Source organism: Daktulosphaira vitifoliae, unplaced genomic scaffold (assembly GCF_025091365.1).
Source record: "Daktulosphaira vitifoliae isolate Bord-2020 unplaced genomic scaffold, ASM2509136v1 Scaffold_5, whole genome shotgun sequence".
NCBI classification, from domain to species: Eukaryota; Metazoa; Arthropoda; class Insecta; order Hemiptera; family Phylloxeridae; genus Daktulosphaira; species Daktulosphaira vitifoliae.
Genome location: NW_026099576.1, coordinates 18342720 through 18362165, shown reverse-complemented (window position 1 = coordinate 18362165; position 19446 = coordinate 18342720). Strand labels below are relative to the sequence as shown.

Genomic DNA, 19446 nt, shown 5'->3' with positions numbered 1-19446 from the left:
AAATAAGTCTGAACGAGTAAAATAATAAATATGTTCTCACACTTTTATATGCGCTGCTCAATCATTTTATTGTGTAACATGTTGGGTACCGAGTTTTCATCGTTTTTTAGAGTCTTATCTAAAAATGAACTCCAATTCTTCATATTGTACACTTGGTAACTAAAATATTTTAATACTCTTTTTTCTATCTTTTCAAATTTAAATCTTTGTTTTTTTTTGTATATTAGTTTAAATATACTAAAAAGTTTCGTGAATTTTCAAAAATGAAAGATATTTGATTTTTTGAATAAATAACAGCCAATTTTTTTTNATGAAAGATATTTGATTTTTTGAATAAATAACAGCCAATTTTTTTTTTTTTTTGATATTCATTTGTTACAATAAAAATTTATAACATTATTCTTAAAACAACAAACTCAAATATTTAGAAAATAGCAAGGAAAAATATGAGTTCAAAAAACATGTACTTATCTATTTGTGTTCAAATTTTGAGCTCATTATTCTGTTAAGGATTTTCATGAATTTCGTTAACACATTAAAAACTTTACTGGTGTATATTAGTGTTATATCTTTCAAAATAAAAATAATTACATAATGAAGATGCGAATTTTATCATTTGGAATGGGTAGCCAAAATATTCCTATGTATATGCCTTCAGAATGAAACTTTAGTTAAACCACCGAGAAACTAAGAATATATACTTAATTACTTAATATATACTTGTAATACAGAACAAATTTCTTTGCAACATAAAATTTAATGCGATTAGTATTTTAATTATTCATAATTTTTTACTTTATTTAAATATTATTATCTTCTGGTACAACGTATGGTACAAATTTTGAAGGACGTTTTTTTCCAAATGTAAAATTTTTTTGACAACATTTAAAGCACTTGGATACATTATACGATCCAGGTCCTGGGGTCATATGGATATTGTCCAACAACAAAAAATTTAAATGTTTTCCCATTGTTTTAGGTGGATTATATTCTTTGTATTTGTCTAAGTTCACGGCATTATAAGCTGCTGGGCCTGGACCTTCGATGCCTTTATCCTTTACTCCGTATTTAGTTCTCGATTTTCTTAAAATAATTTTAAAGAATAATTACATTTTTTTTTTCGATACAAATAATTCATAGAATTGACGATTAATTACTATCAAAAATTAAACTGTTTAATTTTGAATTGGAAAAACGTAAAACGTTTTTATATTTATCAATTATTTAGTCTATGAAATTCCAATTGAACTTTTAGGAAAAACGCCAAAAAAAAAGTTATATCCAAATTTCAACAATATTAGATTCCCCGCACGAAAAAATAGTAAAATTAAATGAAGAGTGAATGTGTCAAACGTTCTATGTGCCAAAAAAGTGAAAAATTGTTTTATTTCTGATTTATGTTCTATGTACCAAAGGCCACAATCTTGTATGTGTTTCAAATGTCAATTAAATTTTTACTTGTACAAAATTGCATTCATAGATGGTGTTCATTATGTGAGACATGCCCATGTTACCATTGTTTTTTGTGTTTTCTGAACAAATATGTTTTTGGCATATGAACGTTTGACACATTCACTCTTCAAATATTAAATTTTTTTATAAAAGAAGCGTTGTAGTTGCGTAGATTTAACAGCTTTAAATAATATGCTCTGTTTAGCATGTTATGAGTATAAGCGCATCTAGATCAACATTTCTGGGAGTTCAAAAGAGAAGTATTATTTACAGCCCCATGAGGGGCTTCGCTTATTTACCTCTCTATGTTAGTATCTCTAACATAGGTATGTTAAAAAAGAAAAAAATTACAATTATAATGCAATACGTTGATTATTGTTACCAGTATACGTATAGAATTACATTTAAATATCTATGATTATCCACACCCAAAGAAAAACCTCAATCAATTTTGATAGAGAAATTTTATCAAGGGTTTATGATAATGTTTTATTAATACGAACAAAATAATTATTCTTATGAATAATTATTGTTCAAGATAAGAAAAAAAATCATCATATTGATAAATATATCATAGATTCAATAGTAATGATATATTTATCAAATTGAATAATGAATTTATTATATAGATCGAGGTTTTTCTCTGGGTGCAGAAACTTTTTTTGAATAGTTCTAAAAATACAAATTTGACAAAAGTGAAATTAAAAAATTATAACATCAATTATATAAATACTTGTACGACCAAACTAAAATATGCGCTCTAATTTTTGATGGTGCTATAATTTGGGTTAGGAGGTGCTAAAATCTCACTAGCACTCCCCCTAGTTGCACCTATATTTTTTAGTCTATTATTACTTTCCACTTAAAAATTAAAAGTGAAGTCAGCAAAAATAAACTGTGATTTTGTCATCCACTTTATGATAAATAAGCTTAATTATATATTTGATAACCAAAGAGCTCTACGTAAATCAAAAAATTATGTAAACTTACATTGTAAATCCTTCAGTTCTACTTTGTATTGACATTTGTTTAGTATGTTTTTGTAAATTATATGAATTGGGTGGTGGAACTTTGTCTTTTTTGCTTTCTCTATAATGAAACAAAAATATAGGTGTTGGTGCTCGTTTCAAGTTTGGATAGCATGGAAAATATGCAGCGGGTCCTGGACTTTTTTGTACATCTCCTATAATTAATTATTCGATACAGTTTAATATAACAATTACATTTCAAATTTAAAAAAAATGGTATAATATAACAATGGTTAAATTTTATAATCATAAAATGACTTAATATCTTTTCTAAAGAAACGCATACTTTTTCTTTTAATTTTTTTAAGCGGAATCAAAAAATTAGCATACTATAAATTTTGTGTTAACCATCAGGTTGGTTTACACTAATCAATTTTGAAGAGTGGACTGATGTATCAGTGTTGGAGAATTACTAAGTACAGTGGTTTCCCGCTTGCCTTCTGTATTAGGCGACATAATGTTTTCCGCCGTTAAAATTAAATTGTGGTAACCCATCTGACAACTAACAGCAATAGGCGTAGCTTAACTTAAGGGATTTAGCAGTATTTTAAGTGCCCACTGTGCTCAGGGCCACATTTAGTGGGTGGTATTGGTTGCAATTATCCCCGGTGGCACTAAAATATGAAACAATATAAATTATAGAGTTGAAGACCAGTTTTTAACATGAGCAAAATAAAAATACCATTGTGAGCAAGAGAGTACTCTTTACACAATTAAGTTAGCACAATTCTTAAATATGACTCTTACACACTACGCTCCTACTATATGTCATATTTTATACTAGTATACTATTTTTATAAATGAAAATATAATAATCTTAAATTATTTTTAATAACAATACAAATTAGACACTATTTTTTTAGCTTCGATGCGAAGCTGAGAAGGTATTGGTTTTACTATGATGTATGTTTTTTTTGTGTTTGTTACCAATTTTTCTCAGCTCTCGCCGAATCGATCTCAAAAAAATTACAAATTTAAAAATCGCTAATTTTCGACATTTTTTCAATTTTTTTACTTAAAACTGCCATAATTTTTTTAAAAATAATCAAATCAATATAATTTTGTTTTTATAGATCCATGATGTCTTTACTTTTCTTAATCAGGATATATAAAGTATATCAGATGATGTAGCTTTTGGAATAATCCACCAATTTTTTAAAGTTAAACACTATCTACAGATTTGCATAGAACTGGATTCAACTATGCCACGTCTCCACTGTGCCGCGACCCCCCTGTGCTGGGTTTTTTTATTTCATATTTGATAAGTAGTCTTTTAAATTAAAATAAAAAAATAAATATTAAAAATTGCTCACATGTGACTAATTATTAAAAATATTAATTTAAAATTAAAAAAATATTTAACTCAAAAAGCCACAAAAGAATTACCAAAAAAAAAAAATTGTGTATACGTATTTTGAGAATAATGATAAACACTGACATGTCACTATTTTTAGTTTTAAATTAATATTTTTAATATAACTTTATTTTTAAACAAATTAAAGTAATTTTGTGTTCTCATACAAAAATTATTAAATAGAATTGAAAGAATAAATGAATTATGTTCATCGCACATTTTTTCTTCTTATTGAGAGGGATCGTCAGGCATAGACTAGGAGAACAAAGGCCCTGAGGGACACAGTTGTAATGATCGTAAATTTAAGAAATTAAAATTCTTAACTTTATAGAAATCCAAACAAATCAAATTTCATTGTTTTAAAGTGGGCCACAAATGCATTGCACCCTTGTCTCGTCATAGTTCGGTTTTGGGCTTAGTATTTTATTTATATTCTTTATAAGAACATAATAAATAACTATTTATTTAATATTATTAAGGTTTTAACAGTTGTATATATGCTAATAATATCAAAACTACAAAAAATAATTTACTTGGGTAGTATTTTTTTGCTATACTGATTGGTTTTATTCTTTCTAGACCATAACGAGTAACATTATTCAATTTATAAATAGGTCCAGGGCTTTTAAAATTATTAAATTCTTGACATTTAGATCTAATAGAAAATGCTGGCGATTGCCAAAGAGAAGGATCAGTTTTTTTAGGCATTCCAATTGTACTTTTCAACTTATAGGTCATTGGACCTGGACCTACAAAATAATATAATAATTTTTTTTTCAATAATTAAATGTATTTTTAATTAAATTTCAAATCTTTTAAAATTTTAATAAGAAACATTATAAATTAAACCGTTAGTGCAAAAAGACGCTAAGTTCATTAAGATAGTGGAATATTACAAAACGAAACAAATACAAATATAGGGATTAGTTAATCAAGTGTAATTTACCTCGTTAGGTAAATTAGAACTTATAATGTTTATTTTCAAATTGCAATATATATTTATTTAAAATACATAAATTAAAATTAAATAAACAAATTATAGTGACAAAAAAAAAAAAAAGAGTAATATATATTTGCATAAAAATTCACCTTCGTCAATTTTTGTATTTTTCAAGGATTTCACATTCATATTTCTATAATAACTTAGTTTTAATCTCTAGTAATAATTCTTAAAGTATATATATACATATTCATTATAAAAAAGTTGTAACATACATTACATTTAAATGTCTTTATAAAACTAATTCTTTGTCATAGTTACAAGGTTTAATTGTACATTAACTAAATGATAAATGGAGATTTTTATTTATTACTTAATTATAAATGTTTTATTTTAAATTATATTAAAAGTGTAACTTAGTAAATAAAATAATTAATTTAAAAAAAATAAATACAATTCTAACTAAATAGAAAATTAATATTGGCCAAATTTCAATTTTGAATGATTTTATTAAGTAATCCGAAATTTTTAATGTAAATATTTTTTAGTGTTACTTATTTAATGCAATAAAAATGGTTTAACAATGTTAATAATATGTTGCTGATAATATAAAATATCAGAAAATATTGATCTTCTTTTATTAGTGTTAATAATATATCTGTCTACATATTGATGAACACTCTAGAAGATAGTGAATTAAAAATAATCATTAATAGGTCAACTAAATTAATAATACATTTTAATAAATTGGAAACATTAAAATTAAAAATACTGAATATATAATTAATATCATTATAATAGCCAAGAAGTCATATCTGTAATAAATAAATAATAGATAACTTGTAGTTCTATAATTTCATTTTATTAAATTTCATAAATTTTTATGGTAAAGCTTAAGCTGAGTTAATATTAATTAAGGCTAGGTAAGTAATTTTAAACGTTAAAATGAAGTTATATTTAATAAATTAAAATTGACAAAAAGTTTTTATATAACTTAACTAGAGATTTGCGCTTCAGAGTGTATTCGACAACTAAAAAGCTGAATATCTAATGGATAGTCTTTTCCTAAGGGTCAACAATGTTATTTGTCAGATAAAAAACTTAAGTTAATAGAGTACCAGTAAATTTGCAAATATATCATATATTCATAAGGTAATAAAATTTTGTTTGAGTTAATTTTTTTTATACAATATAACACATGATTTTTGAAAGATAAAAAATGGATAGAATAATTTTATATTTTCTAGTGATGTTTGAACTTTAGAATTTTCAAATAGGACTAAACCAAACTTGAGGTATTCAGTTCAGTTCAAACATAAATCTAATTATCATGCTTATAAAACTATTGCTGTTTTATAAAATTGGAAGTTTTTTTTTTGTAATAAATTATAAAATTAAATTTTGATAAAAAATATATATTATAAAATAATTAAAGGTGAACTTTTATTTCAATTAGTTATCTTAATATTTATGTTACATCATTGATGTAATAAAAAAAATCACTTAACAAGACTTCTAATAGAGCATATATAAAATAGATAGAAAAAATTAAGCATAAATTTGTTTAAGAAAATGTTTTCTACAATTAGGGAAAAATGATAAAAATGATGAGGCACGAGGATAGCTTATTTAAATTAAGAACATTTAAAAGTCCCAAATTAAAATTAAATATTTTTATAAAATAAAAATATATTAAGACTATAAAAAGACAGATAAATAATACAAATAATTAGGTTATAACTTATACAAAATTTGTATCAATGAAGAAATTAGGATTAAATAATCAAGCTAACAATAGTGATCAAGGTAAAAAAGAGGTATCCATTTTTTAAAAACAAAAAATTTAACATTAAAAATATTCTTTGTAAATAAACACCAAGTAATTATTCTAATGATTTATCAGATATTTCATAGTTAGAGTCACATATTGTTGGCATAAATTCAGTTCTGAAAGTAAAATAAATATTTTTAATTTTTAATAATTGTATTTATAAAATATACACATACTTGGGTTTTTTAAATGTCTGATTTAGAACAATATCTGATGGTTCCTCTTCAATAGATTCATGTTTCTAAAATTGATTAAAATATTTGAGTTTTAGTAGCAAGGAACAATAATGAATTGTTATAATATCATTAGTAAAAATACTATTTATATTTAATGATATTACAAGGGCCCAGAATATGCATTAATAAATTTTGTTTAGGCCACATTGATAACAACATATTAGTTCTAAAGTCAATTAATTATAATTTGTATTGGCTCATTGCTGTTTAGAATAACTTAACAAAATGTATAAATGCATATAATTCTGTGCGTTAGATATTACTATACTAAAATGATATTTAAAGCATTAGTATCTTTTTTTTTATTACTAGATCTATGACTCAATATATATTTTTAGCACAACCCTATTCATATGCCAGTAAAATATAAGTTCGATTTATAAAGTCTAGATTTCAAATCTGCAAAATTATTTTATATAATTCACTCCTGATAGCATAAATATGCATATTTTCGTTATTTTCTACAATTTGTAATATCTTATAAAATTTCTGTTCTTTAATCTTGTTTACAAGTTGGTTTAAAGATATTAGATTTTACAAGATATATAACAAAAAATATTCTCGATGAATCAACTTTAAGAAAAAATTATGTCGACAATATTTATCAAAAACAATAGAAAAAATATAATCAAAGATTTTTAATCACAAAATTTGGGTCTTAATCGATGAAACTATGGTACCGTTGATTGTTATATAGCTAATATCGTTGTATGTATACTTGTTTTTGAAAAAAATCATGTATTTCATGTTTCTATAAGATAGTAATTAATTCTTTAGCAGAAGAGTATAAAACTAAACGAATAAAAAAAATGTATAATACATATTGTGAGATAAAACAAATAATTCAATAAAATTTTAATATACTAGTGGAATTTAAAAATACTGCCATTGTAAAATTACAAATATACAAATTATTAAATTATTAAATAGGGGGGTTAATTTAAAATATTTTATATTAGTTTGGAAATAATTTGTACAAATAGTGTTTTTAATTTAAGGTTGCTCGATTTCTAGAAACTAAAAAAATGTTTCTTGCTATGCTTAAAATAATGTGCTTAACCTTATTTTTATCTATTAATTAATGTCAACTACTTGTTTGAGATTAAAAATAAATTGAATTAATATTCACAATATGACTAATAATACAGTAATTCTTATAGACCATTTTAATTTTTAGCATTATTAATAACAATTTTAGGCATCATCTGTTAAGGTTTGAATCATATTATTTGTTCTATTTATGAAAATGCAAACAAACATATGATTAATATTAACATTTTTATTATATAATTTTAATTTTTCAGCTTTTAGAGTTCAAAATTTATTCACTAATTTTTAATCAATACTTCTCTTTTTATACAAAATATTTTTTTTTAAATAAATCTACAAGAAATACAATTAGTAGACTAAATTACTTACTGTAGAATGTCTATTTGTACACACAGCTTCTGAACATTTACAATACTTTGAACAAGACATGCTTTTTTTATAACACATGCAAATGTTTTTTAAACAATTTTTTATACATAGGCACATTGGATGTCCTTCTGCATTCCTTTTAAAGTTCATACGATTTAATCTTTCATCAGACTTTTCAAACATTCGACTCTAAAATAATTAAAAAATTAATAATTAAATTAATGCTGCACAAATAATGAGTTACCTCTCTTTTTAGTTTATCTAAACGTCTTCTTAAAGGAGTGCTTTCAATATCATTTTCTTTTGAATCATCAGTAATTAAATTAATCTATTATAAAAAAATGTTTACATATATTTATTTACTTATAATTTTACAATCATCATGCAAAAAGACCATATTTAAATAGAAAATGGATAAGTTATGAAAAATAACAATTTTTTTTTAATTTCAATAAATAAACAAGATAATTTTTATATAACTTAAAAATAAAAAGTCCAGGAGTTGAGATAAATGTATATCAACAATTATTTCTATAAAAATTAAAAAATAAAATTCATAAAATACAGTTTTATAAGTTTGTTGAACAGAAGAAAATAAATTACTTAGTACAAGAGATAATTAAATTTTTAGATTTTTTTGTACACATGAAATATATAATTAATTATTTCAACTATAAAAATCTATTCAATCAATTTTTGCATGATAACCAAACTACAATAATGTTAAAATATTTTTAGTAGAGAATTTAAAATGTAATTACTGGTGTAATAGGAGATTTTATCACATTAGATTTTACACTATTTGAACTACTATTCACTAAAGATTGTAAATCACTAATTAATTTATCTTTTTGACTTAATTCTTCTCTTAATTGTTCAAATTTGCTAAGTTGTTCATCATAAATTCTTAAACGCTCACACATATCATTATTGGTTCCTACAGTGGACAATGATTTTTCTTTTTCATTGAGTTGTCTTAATAATACTAATATCTAAAAATAATAAATAAAATATTTAAATAATTGATGAATAACAATTTATTAGTTTTAATAATTACATTGTCTTCATAATCTTTTTGAAGAAGTTCAACATGTTTTTGATTTTTTAAAATTACATCTAAAGTTTTTTTTTGTTCAATCAATAAATTTTCTTTTGCTTCATTTATTGCAGCCTAAAGAAATATATTAACCATTATGAAATTTTCAGGAGTATTATTATATTAGTTAACAGAAAAAAAAATGTAACCATATTTTGCAATATAAAAATAAATTTTCAGCTAATAATCAACATCCTGTATTTTAAATACATAAATTGTTTTTGTACAATTAAAACTCATTAACTATTTATACATAATTAAAAAAAAAAAAGTGTTACTTTTAACTCATCTATTTGATTTTGTAATTCTAATGTAGTTCTTCGATTTTCAGCAGCAACATGGAATGCATGTTTTAAAGCAGTTTTAGTATCAGCAACAGTAGTTAAATGATCAAAACGTGTTTTTTTCATTAGTTCTAAATTATATTTGATGCATTATTAGTGAAAAATATTTTGATTTTAACTAATACAGATTAGAATAACCATTAAAAATATTTTAATAACTACCTTCATTACTATCAAATATTTTTTGTCTAAGTTCCATAATTTGTGCTGATCTTAATTGCAATTCTACAGCCATTTCTTTTTTATCCATTTTCAAACCATATTTAAATTCATCAGTTAGACCTGTTGTTTCCAATTGATCCTAAAAATATCAATTATTATTTTTTATTTTGTCTTAAAATTAAGTGAGAATTTTTTTAATTTTGTAGTATTTTAAACTTATTATCTAAAAAAATGTTTTGAAATACTAGAATTATTGCTAAAATGTAATTTTCATCAATACACATTTTCTCATTTTTAAGCCTTTATTATCTATTATATGAAGAAGTTATTTAAACTAATAAACAATGTATCATTGTCAAAAGAGTAATGAATCCAAATGGTATACTAATCTTTGTACTAGTAGCTGGAGTTGCTTATAAAATAGTATTAAACTTTATTAAAGTGTCATCTTATTTACTTGGCCAAACCATACCCTCTATGATGTAATATAGAAATATCTTTTAATAACAATTTCAATCAAACATTTTTTTTTAAAAAGAGATATTTTAATTTTATAAATCACTACCTTAATATCAATAATAAATGTACAATTTTAAAAGCAAGTCAAAAATAAACATGATATTTTGTAATAAATTTTGATATATTTAATTTTATAAGATCACTAATTTATATAGATCTGGTAGAAATAAAAAATATTTATGAAGATATTCTGATTATTTTGATACTAAAATAAAAAAATTACTACGTTTGCCATTTTAATTAATCCTACAGTTAATATTTACACACGGAGAAGCCCCTACTGACCAAAATGCATGATTTTTTTTATTATTTCTAGATAAAAACAAGTTATTATATTTATATACTTCACATCTTTGCATCATTTTGCAAATTGTCTCTCTATCCATTTCTAATTGTTCCAAAGTTTTTTCTGCATCTACTGTACTCATCAATACATCTAGCTCTTCATCAACCCATTTTTGTATACGTTGAGCTTTGGGCATAAACGCTTCATCGCGCTTTACTTCAATAGCTTTTCGTACAGCAAGTGCATCCTAAATTATTATAATAGGTTAATATGTAGCATGAAAAATATAGTATAAAATATCAATATAATATTTTTTGCTATTAATGCNCAATAGCTTTTCGTACAGCAAGTGCATCCTAAATTATTATAATAGGTTAATATGTAGCATGAAAAATATAGTATAAAATATCTATAAAATATTTTTTGCTATTAATGCTAAATTTATAAATTTAGAATTCCTAAGTACTTTAAGTCTTTTATTGACATTTGCTGCATCTTCAAGTTTTCGTTTTAGTGCAGTTTGCTGACGTACATGAAGTCTTTCCATGCGAATCATTTGATTTTTTTGTTTCCTTTCATTTTCTCGGAGTCTACACAGCTCTCTATCACGTTCTAATTTAAATTGTCTAAACTTTTCATTTTCACTTTTCATTTGTTGAATTAATTTAACTTTCATAACTTTAATACTCTGAAATAAAATATGTAAGATAGTCAAATTGAGTTTATAATATTTATGAATCCTTTGGTTATTAGTTTTTTTTTTAATTTTAATATTACTTATTATCATCTTTAAATATAAAATATTTAAAAATCACTTATATACCAAATAAATTTTTATTAACTATTATCTAAACTAATTAATGCTTTTCAATACATACTTTTATCTCATTATTTAGGCTCTCAACTTTTTGATCATTTTTCGCCTTCATTTTTATTATTCTATCTTGTTCTAAACATTTCTTTGTTAAACTAGCAATTTTGTTTTCTAATTCTTGCAATTTTTTCCTTCTTTGTTCCGCTAATCTATTAAATATTTATTCAATCAGAATATATTAATTAATAAGATTAATTTTGTTAATATGTAATATAAATTGATAATACTATTAGACAATTCCAATAATGGTTTTAACTATTAGATCTTTGAAAATACAGAGAAAATAAATTTTAAAAAATAATTAAATATTTGAAGGTATTTTATTAAAAATGTCTTTTTTTAAGGATAATTGATCAATTTTATACATAACTTAATTTAAAAAAAAATTTTTAGTTTAAATTTTAAAAGTTTTTAATAGAATTTACATACTAGAATTGAAAAAAAAATTGTTTTAAATATTAAATATTTTTATCTTTTTGACACCAAATCAACATAATATTTTAATTTTAATAATTTATCTTCAAAAAAGTTGTAGGCTCAATAAGCTTTAGAAAAACAAAACAATATAGACATTTAAAAAAACTTGGGACATTGGAGATGTGGTGTAGTTGGAAAAGTATAAATGATATCCGACAGTGAATAAAATCACTACCATAAAAACACTTCAATACAAATTTGTAAATAATGTTTAATTTTTAATAGTAATTGTCTAATTATTCCACACTCCTATTTTCTTAATTATACCTGGTTTACAAGTTTTATGTTTATAAGTATATTTTATGAATAAATATTTATTATTGTATTTTATCAAATTACCTAATTACAAGTAAACGTTTTATTAAAACAAAGTTAGTTTTAGAACATAATAATATTTTGATAATTTTATCAGCTTTTAATAATTTAAAAAAATTAGACATACTAACTTGGTACAAATATTATTTGACTGAGCTACTTTAAGAGCTTCTTCCAATTGATCTCTTTCCTGTTTCAGTTGCTCAAGTTTATTTTTCAATTCTTCTGTATCCTCTTCTGGGCAATACTCACCAATATGGGAAACTGATTCAATAAGTTTAGCTGCTAAATGTTCTTTCATAGCCAACTCTTTATTTAATTTATTGAGTTCTCTATTTAATTGTATGGTTTCCATTACCATTTGTTCTTTAGTCTGATCAGTTTCATTATCACATTCAGATTGATCATCATCCATATCTTCATTGGCGGTAACATAATCATCACTACATATCTCAACCTCAGTACGATTGTGTTCATCCTATTTTATGAAAACATAAATAATAATATAATAGTATTGTAATTTAATATTATATTGTCGAATTATAAAATTGGTTATATAAATTTTTAAAAATCCTTGACTTTTTAAGGTTTTCCAAAGTTGTGGCAATCATGATTATTTTTTCAAATATATAAAATAAATAAGTATATCTATGGAAATAATAAATTATTATCACAAAAATGATAAAATTTCACTTATTTTATACCATTAAATTTTAAAATAATCCATTATAACAGGAGAGGACTGACCATGATGACAAGGGAGCAATTGTCATTCAGGCTGCTTTTTTTTTTTTTTTTTTGAAAATAACAGTTTTTAAAACTTTTCTTACAAAAATTTTTTGATAGATTGATAACATTTTTAGGTTTGGTAATTATTGAGTTACATGCATTTTTATACATAGAGCGGATATGGAACGATAGCATATATATTTACACAAAAATAAACTGCACCCACTCATATTACATACATTGACATATTTATATTTAGGTGAGAAGAAAAATACGACTGCGAAATGTCTATTTATAAAAATAACAGAACTCAGTCTTCACCTATCAATCATTAATTTAAAACGTCAATAATTTCTGCAATAATTAATCAGTCATTTTTTTAATTAGATCATTATCTAATAAATAAGTTAATTGTGCATGTTATCATTTGAAAAATTTAAGTTGACACCCTTATATGGTATATAAAAACTTTGTTTAAATAATTGAACTAAAGAAATCAATAAAAAAATTATTTTTATTTTTTGATTAATTAAGTGAATCACCCTGTATATATTAGAAAATAATTTATCAAAAATAATTCCTTAACATTTAATATATTCAGTTCAACATACTACAAAAATGTGTAATTTACATATTACATACCATAATATAGCTAATTTTTTGTTTAATATTTTTAAATTCTTCAACATTATTAGTTTTTAATGCATTTTCAAAATCTGAAGCTAAATCTTGAAGGTGTTTTTTCATAGTTTCACGTCCTGTTTCTGCCTATGATAGAAAAAATAAAATGATTAGTTACACTATCCAGACATAAGTATGAAAAGTAAACTAATATTTTTAATTAGTTTAATATATTATTTACCATTAAGGCTTTCATATTAAGAGAAGCACTTTGTGTCATATATTCACTTAACACTTGACTCATCGATCTAATTTTATCTTGATAATCTTTAACACATTTTTGTAATTCGTTATGTTCAGGGGGACAGTTAGTGACTCCATTAGCTTCCATGGCTACAATTTTCAACTTCAATTCATGATTCTACGTAAAAATGTAATTTTTATAAGACATATTTTTTAAACAATAAAAAATTAATACTTTTAATTATTAATATAAATTAGTTTTTACTATTCAAACTATTTATTATAAACTTTTTTTTAATGATGTAAGTAAAATCACTAAAATATTAAAAAATCTAATAATTAATTATACTTGGTTGAAATAAAAATTTTAATGACATTGAGAAATTGTAATTTTTATAATTTTATAGACATCACTGTTATAAAAATAATTATTTTTACACTAGCTGTAGACCTGATACAACCTCATTATATCTGAGAGAATCAGTATGACATCAAGGAGTATCACAGTTAAAGTTCCCATATAGTTACCCATCCCAGAACCAATAACAGAGCAGCTGAATATCAGTGCTACGATGACAACTAAGTGATCCATTGCAAAACACCACACCCCTAATAGATTTATATTTGTAAATAATGAAATATTATGACTTGATTAAAATTAAGCTAATGATACCATGTTCTTTTTGTGGTTTCTTATACTTTCAACAAACATAAAAATTTTCTATTTACTATAAATAAGGATCGGACTAATATTATTTTAAAGTAGCCAAAATATGATGCTAATATTCTCTCAGAAAGTTAAAAATCTCTTATTAAATTCTTTAAAAAATTAGAAGAATATGCTAAAACTATTATTTAATTAAAATATATTCTCTTAAATTTAAAATATACTTTTATGAAAATTAAATAACACACTAAATTAATTTATTGTTTTATTTTCTATAATAAAAATTTGTATATCAAAATACACATATGTATTATAACATGTATTATATAATATATAATATATTTATATATATTATTATATATAATATAATATATTACCATAATAAATGTTACTTTTAAAATTGTTTTATACAAATGTTTTATTTTAAGAAAAAAATCCTTATTTTGTAATAATTTACTACACAACAAAAAACATTGGAATTCTATCAAATTTATCAATATATTCTTTTATCATGAAATATTCTCAAATATGCAAAAAAATCTTACTATTTAATTAAACACTTCACAATTTTTTTGAAATTTCAAACCTTTGTTTTTTCTGCAAGTACCCTGCCCCCCTTAAAAAAAGTGAAAAACAATAAAATTCTATCCTCTAATTATAATATAATAAATAAAATAAAAATACTTCTTTAGAAAGAGCAGTAAGTTGAGCAGTAATTGGATCTTGATTTATAATAGGCTTATTTTTAATTTGTAATGCTCTATTAGCATAACGTAGTGTACTAACAGTTTCATCCATATTATAATCAGCTGGACTAATACATGCTATCATTAATGTAACAGAATTTCCACCCAACGAGTCTGTAATAATAATTAAATAATATTTAATAGAAGTATCATCATATAGTACTATTTTAAAAAATAATAAGACATGTAAATTTTAGTTTGACCACTGCATTTATAAAATCATTTAAAAACTAACCTTCAAGTAACTTAATAAGTAATAACTTCTTCTAATAACTTAAGTTCAAAAATGTTTTGCTGTGGTAAAAAGCTTAGAATATAATAAGGTATTGCTTTAAGTAATAAAACATTATATTATTTTCTAATAAATTATTTGAGCTAATAATAAAAATTACCTTGTAATAAACGTGTTAATTTACTATCTCTATATGATACATGAGCAGATTTTTCACATAAAGATGTGATAACATTTCCTAAAGACAAAAGTCCTTTATTAATATTAACTCCTTCTTTAAATCTCTCTCCGGTGGCTTTAGTTTTTTTACTTCTTTCAGAACCAGCTAAATCAACTAGATGAAATTTGGCAGTCATACTATTTCTACAAATAATTAAGGTGATACATTAATATAACAATATTTTATTCAAGAGTTGTAAATACATTAAAAAGAATATATTTTCTATTGTTTAAATTTGTATTTTTAACTATTTTTAAATTGAATGATTGGAATATAATTAAATCACGGTATAATTTCTTTATAGTAAAATTACTATTGTATATTTTATTCTATCAAAAGTTTCAAACTAGTATTTTACTTTAAATAATAATTTTATATTTTTTGTTAATTTATAATTATTCATAGGCTGGGTTGTTTTAGGTGTTTAAAACATTAAAAATTTCAAAATTTACATTGGTTTAAGGGAACATTTTAAAATGTACTTATTTTTTTAACAGGTATTTAATAAAAACTTATTTAAATAATTTTCATAAGTAAAAATGCTCACCCATCATCTTGTACTTGACTTATGGTCAAAGTAAAAATACAATGACTGCGAGAAGATTGCGCATTCATTGCCGTTGCACCAGTGGCACGGCCACTTGAACCCTGAAAATAAAATATATTATGTTTAAAATTTGATATAAAGTGTTTAAAAATATTAATATTTATCATTTCTAAAATCCTATATCTCATTTTAAAATACTCTACATTTTATAAAATAAAAAATTTAATTTAAAAATGTTTCAATTTTTTAGAAGAGTTCTAGAAAAAACACTTGGAACTAAACATTATCTATTTATGAAAAATCATTTTATTAAAATTCTAAATAGTTGATGAGTAACATGACTGATAAACTTGAAACTCAAATAAAAATTAACGTACCTGAACTAAACATTGAAGAGTACTATCAAAGTTATTTACACCTATTTCAGTTAATCCAGGAATACAAATGCCTCGACCATCTTCTCTAATATCAAGAGTTGCTTTGTTAGGTGATAAAAGGTCGTAAACTTGTTCTTGATAAAGCTACAAAATAATTATAACTCTTAATTAAAAAAAAAAACATCAAAAAGATATAACAATACTTCTATAAATGATGCTTTAATAGTAAAATTTGAATCTGTCTTTTTTTGCACTTCATTATAAATATTTTGGATAGCTCGAGGTATTATACCTTTTTCTTCTTCATTACTATCTACAAAATTTGTTCCCATTGAATGAGTTTTACCTGATCCAGTTTGACCATATGCTAGTATGGTAACATTATAACCTAAAATTATAAATAAAAAATACTTCAAGTCACTACTACGTTTTATAGGAATCACATAAATAAAAGTTATTTATTTACCACTAAATAATTTCTGAACTAAATCTTCTACTGCTAACTCATATACATGACTTTGAGAATGTTCAGGAGTAAAAACATAATTGAAGGTAAAAGTCAAATTAGCATTATTATTGACAATTATCTGTTGGTTTATGGGGTCTCCTAACACACAATTGGAACATCCTCGCTCCAATTCGGATTTTACAAGGGGGCGTATCCGAATGGCAACTTTTACAGCATCCATGTCAACTAATAACTAAAACATTAAAAAGTGAGATTAATTTTTAAGAACAAAGTATAAAATTATTGAAAGATGATTACTCAAAATTTGTCATTAATTTTATTTACATTTATAAAATCTGTAAACTCCAAATAAAATAAAATAGAAGATCCTAAATAACTTATTGAGTTGTTGATTTTAAGAATTTTAAATAACTATAAGGTTTATATACACTAGTATAACTATGAAAGGGGTATGGATGTTATATCCCCTTAATGACAAAAAAAATTATATGGCAAAGATACAACCTTTTTTTATTTTGAAGGGAAATAAACAATTTTCTTATATATATATACTTCCCCAAGACGAAACCTTAATTACACTATTATTTATACATACATACATATGAAATAAAAATTGTTTTTTATTTTGTAATTATTAAATTAAGAAATAATTTTATAACTACAATATTAAATTTAAAAAGAGGTTAATCATACATTAAAAAACCAAATAAGTTTTCTATTTAATAAAAAATTGTATAATAAATTATATTTTACTTACTCATCAGACAATTTTCCTTCGTTATTCTTCAATCTTCCGAGTTCCAGTCATTAACTAATCAGGTAATATGTCGTTATTTTAATTTTTTGAACGTAGGAAAATAACAGTATTGCCACAGACTGTGGTATTACAAACAACAGATAGCATGCAGTGTATCCAGCATAACACATCTATATTTCTTGAATCATGTTACTGATAACCTACTTATGGATTTTTATAAATAATTAAATTTCCTTGTGATTGTCATAGTTATGATCATCATAAAAAAATTGAGTGCCATTAAGTTGTTGTAATTATTCCAACAACTAAAAAGTACACAACTATTAAACTTAATTAAAATTATGCAATTTTTGTATATATTTATCATTTTTTTTTTATAGCCTTTATTAAAATAATTAGCTCAACAATTATAAGCAAAAGTAAAAAGTATATCAGTCATAATACTATGTTATAACGGTACAATAAATCCGGCAATAATTGTTAGTATACTCAAAATTTTATTTTTATTATTATTTAAAATTATTTTTAACAGAGCCTTTAATGTCAAACTGAAAAATTATTAAATTAAAATTTTTAATTGAAAGAAAGGAAGAGAGAAAAAAAAATAGATACATAAATAACTACAAAATAATAATAATAAAATTAGAGATTAAAAATTAAGCCGGAACTACTCAAGGAAAATATGATAGAAATAATTATAATTAAAGAACGGGAATTAAGCGTATTAGGTATTAATATTGTGGGAGGCTAAATAATTTATTTCTGTTATTAATTATGGCGGCACAATCAAAGAAAAGACGAGGAAAATCGCATAGAGCTTCACTATCGTGTAGGGGAGAGAATGGAACGGAATTTAAGGAAAGATTGAATGCATGGTAAGGAAGAAGAACCTAAGTCTTGAGTACTGAGAAATGATATTTCTGGATAAATCAAGGTTATGAAAACATGGAAAATGAATAATGAAAGGAGATTTCGAAAGATACCAACATATCGTTTTCAATTTTATTGTAGCCCAACTGTCCTGTCAGGTTTGAAGAACTGTCTGTCGAAAGAGGCGGAGAAAGTCGGAAGCGGGAATGTTATGACTGGAAGAAGTAAAGATGGGGGAAGTAGCAAGACGATCAGCTGTTTCGTTACTTAATATACCGGCGTGACCCGGCACTTAGTAAAAAACAATAGATTTATTTATAGATCGAATTAAGGAGATAAGTGATCTAATAATAAAAATGTAGGGAGAAAGATGAGAGCAAAATGGATTATATGGCAAGTAGGCAAGATAGAGAATCAGAAAAAATAGCAAATTCATTAATTGAAGTAGAAAATATAAAAATGAGAACATTAACAATGGCAAGGCATTCAGTGGTAAAAGAAGAAGAAGGGTGGAGTACAGCTGAGTATGAAATATTAAGTTCATGAATAAAGAAAGAACAACCAGCCGAGTTAGTTGATATCTGTGAATATCAAGCATTTAGTCGGAAAATTAGCTGAGATATAATCTTTAAAGA

The 19446-nt window shown here is 23.5% G+C and overlaps 2 protein-coding genes across 2 annotated transcripts; both read right to left on the bottom strand.

Moving 5' to 3' along the window:
* Positions 1–800: 800 nt before the first annotated feature.
* Positions 801–4950, bottom strand: LOC126908223 (outer dense fiber protein 3-like). Its single transcript, XM_050690136.1, has 4 exons — positions 4924–4950; positions 4368–4583; positions 2443–2635; positions 801–1083 (listed from the first exon to the last, which is right to left on the bottom strand). Exons 2-4 carry the CDS (start codon positions 4570–4572, stop codon positions 801–803), a joined length of 681 nt encoding a protein of 226 aa, XP_050546093.1. The 5' UTR covers positions 4573–4583; positions 4924–4950.
* A 1336-nt stretch (positions 4951–6286) lies between these two features.
* Positions 6287–18070, bottom strand: LOC126907042 (chromosome-associated kinesin KIF4). Its single transcript, XM_050688044.1, has 21 exons — positions 17942–18070; positions 17182–17416; positions 16919–17103; positions 16716–16859; positions 16339–16439; positions 15732–15934; positions 15278–15453; positions 13925–14104; positions 13705–13830; positions 12465–12811; positions 11546–11690; positions 11134–11355; positions 10726–10914; positions 9863–10001; positions 9635–9771; positions 9318–9431; positions 9022–9252; positions 8505–8588; positions 8261–8449; positions 6782–6846; positions 6287–6721 (listed from the first exon to the last, which is right to left on the bottom strand). Exons 2-21 carry the CDS (start codon positions 17402–17404, stop codon positions 6658–6660), a joined length of 3264 nt encoding a protein of 1087 aa, XP_050544001.1. The 5' UTR covers positions 17405–17416; positions 17942–18070; the 3' UTR covers positions 6287–6657.
* Between the last annotated feature and the right edge of the window lie 1376 nt (positions 18071–19446).

Bases quoted from the DNA above. Each gene is read 5' to 3' on its own strand.
- LOC126907042 (XM_050688044.1), bottom strand. From the start codon at position 17,404: ATGGATGCTGTAAAAGTTGCCATTCGGATACGCCCCCTTGTAAAATCC. The intron at 13,831-13,924 runs GTAAATAATATA...TTTCTATCATAG, and splicing joins TTAATATGAAAGCCTTAATG to GCAGAAACAGGACGTGAAAC. The intron at 11,691-12,464 runs GTTAGTATGTCT...AATATTTAATAG, and splicing joins TCAAATAATATTTGTACCAA to ATTAGCGGAACAAAGAAGGA.
- LOC126908223 (XM_050690136.1), bottom strand. From the start codon at position 4,572: ATGACCTATAAGTTGAAAAGTACAATTGGAATGCCTAAAAAAACTGAT. The intron at 2,636-4,367 runs GTAAATTATTTT...AATTAATTATAG, and splicing joins AGCAAAAAAATACTACCCAA to GAGATGTACAAAAAAGTCCA. The intron at 1,084-2,442 runs GTAAGTTTACAT...AATTATTTTAAG, and splicing joins AGAACTGAAGGATTTACAAT to AAAATCGAGAACTAAATACG.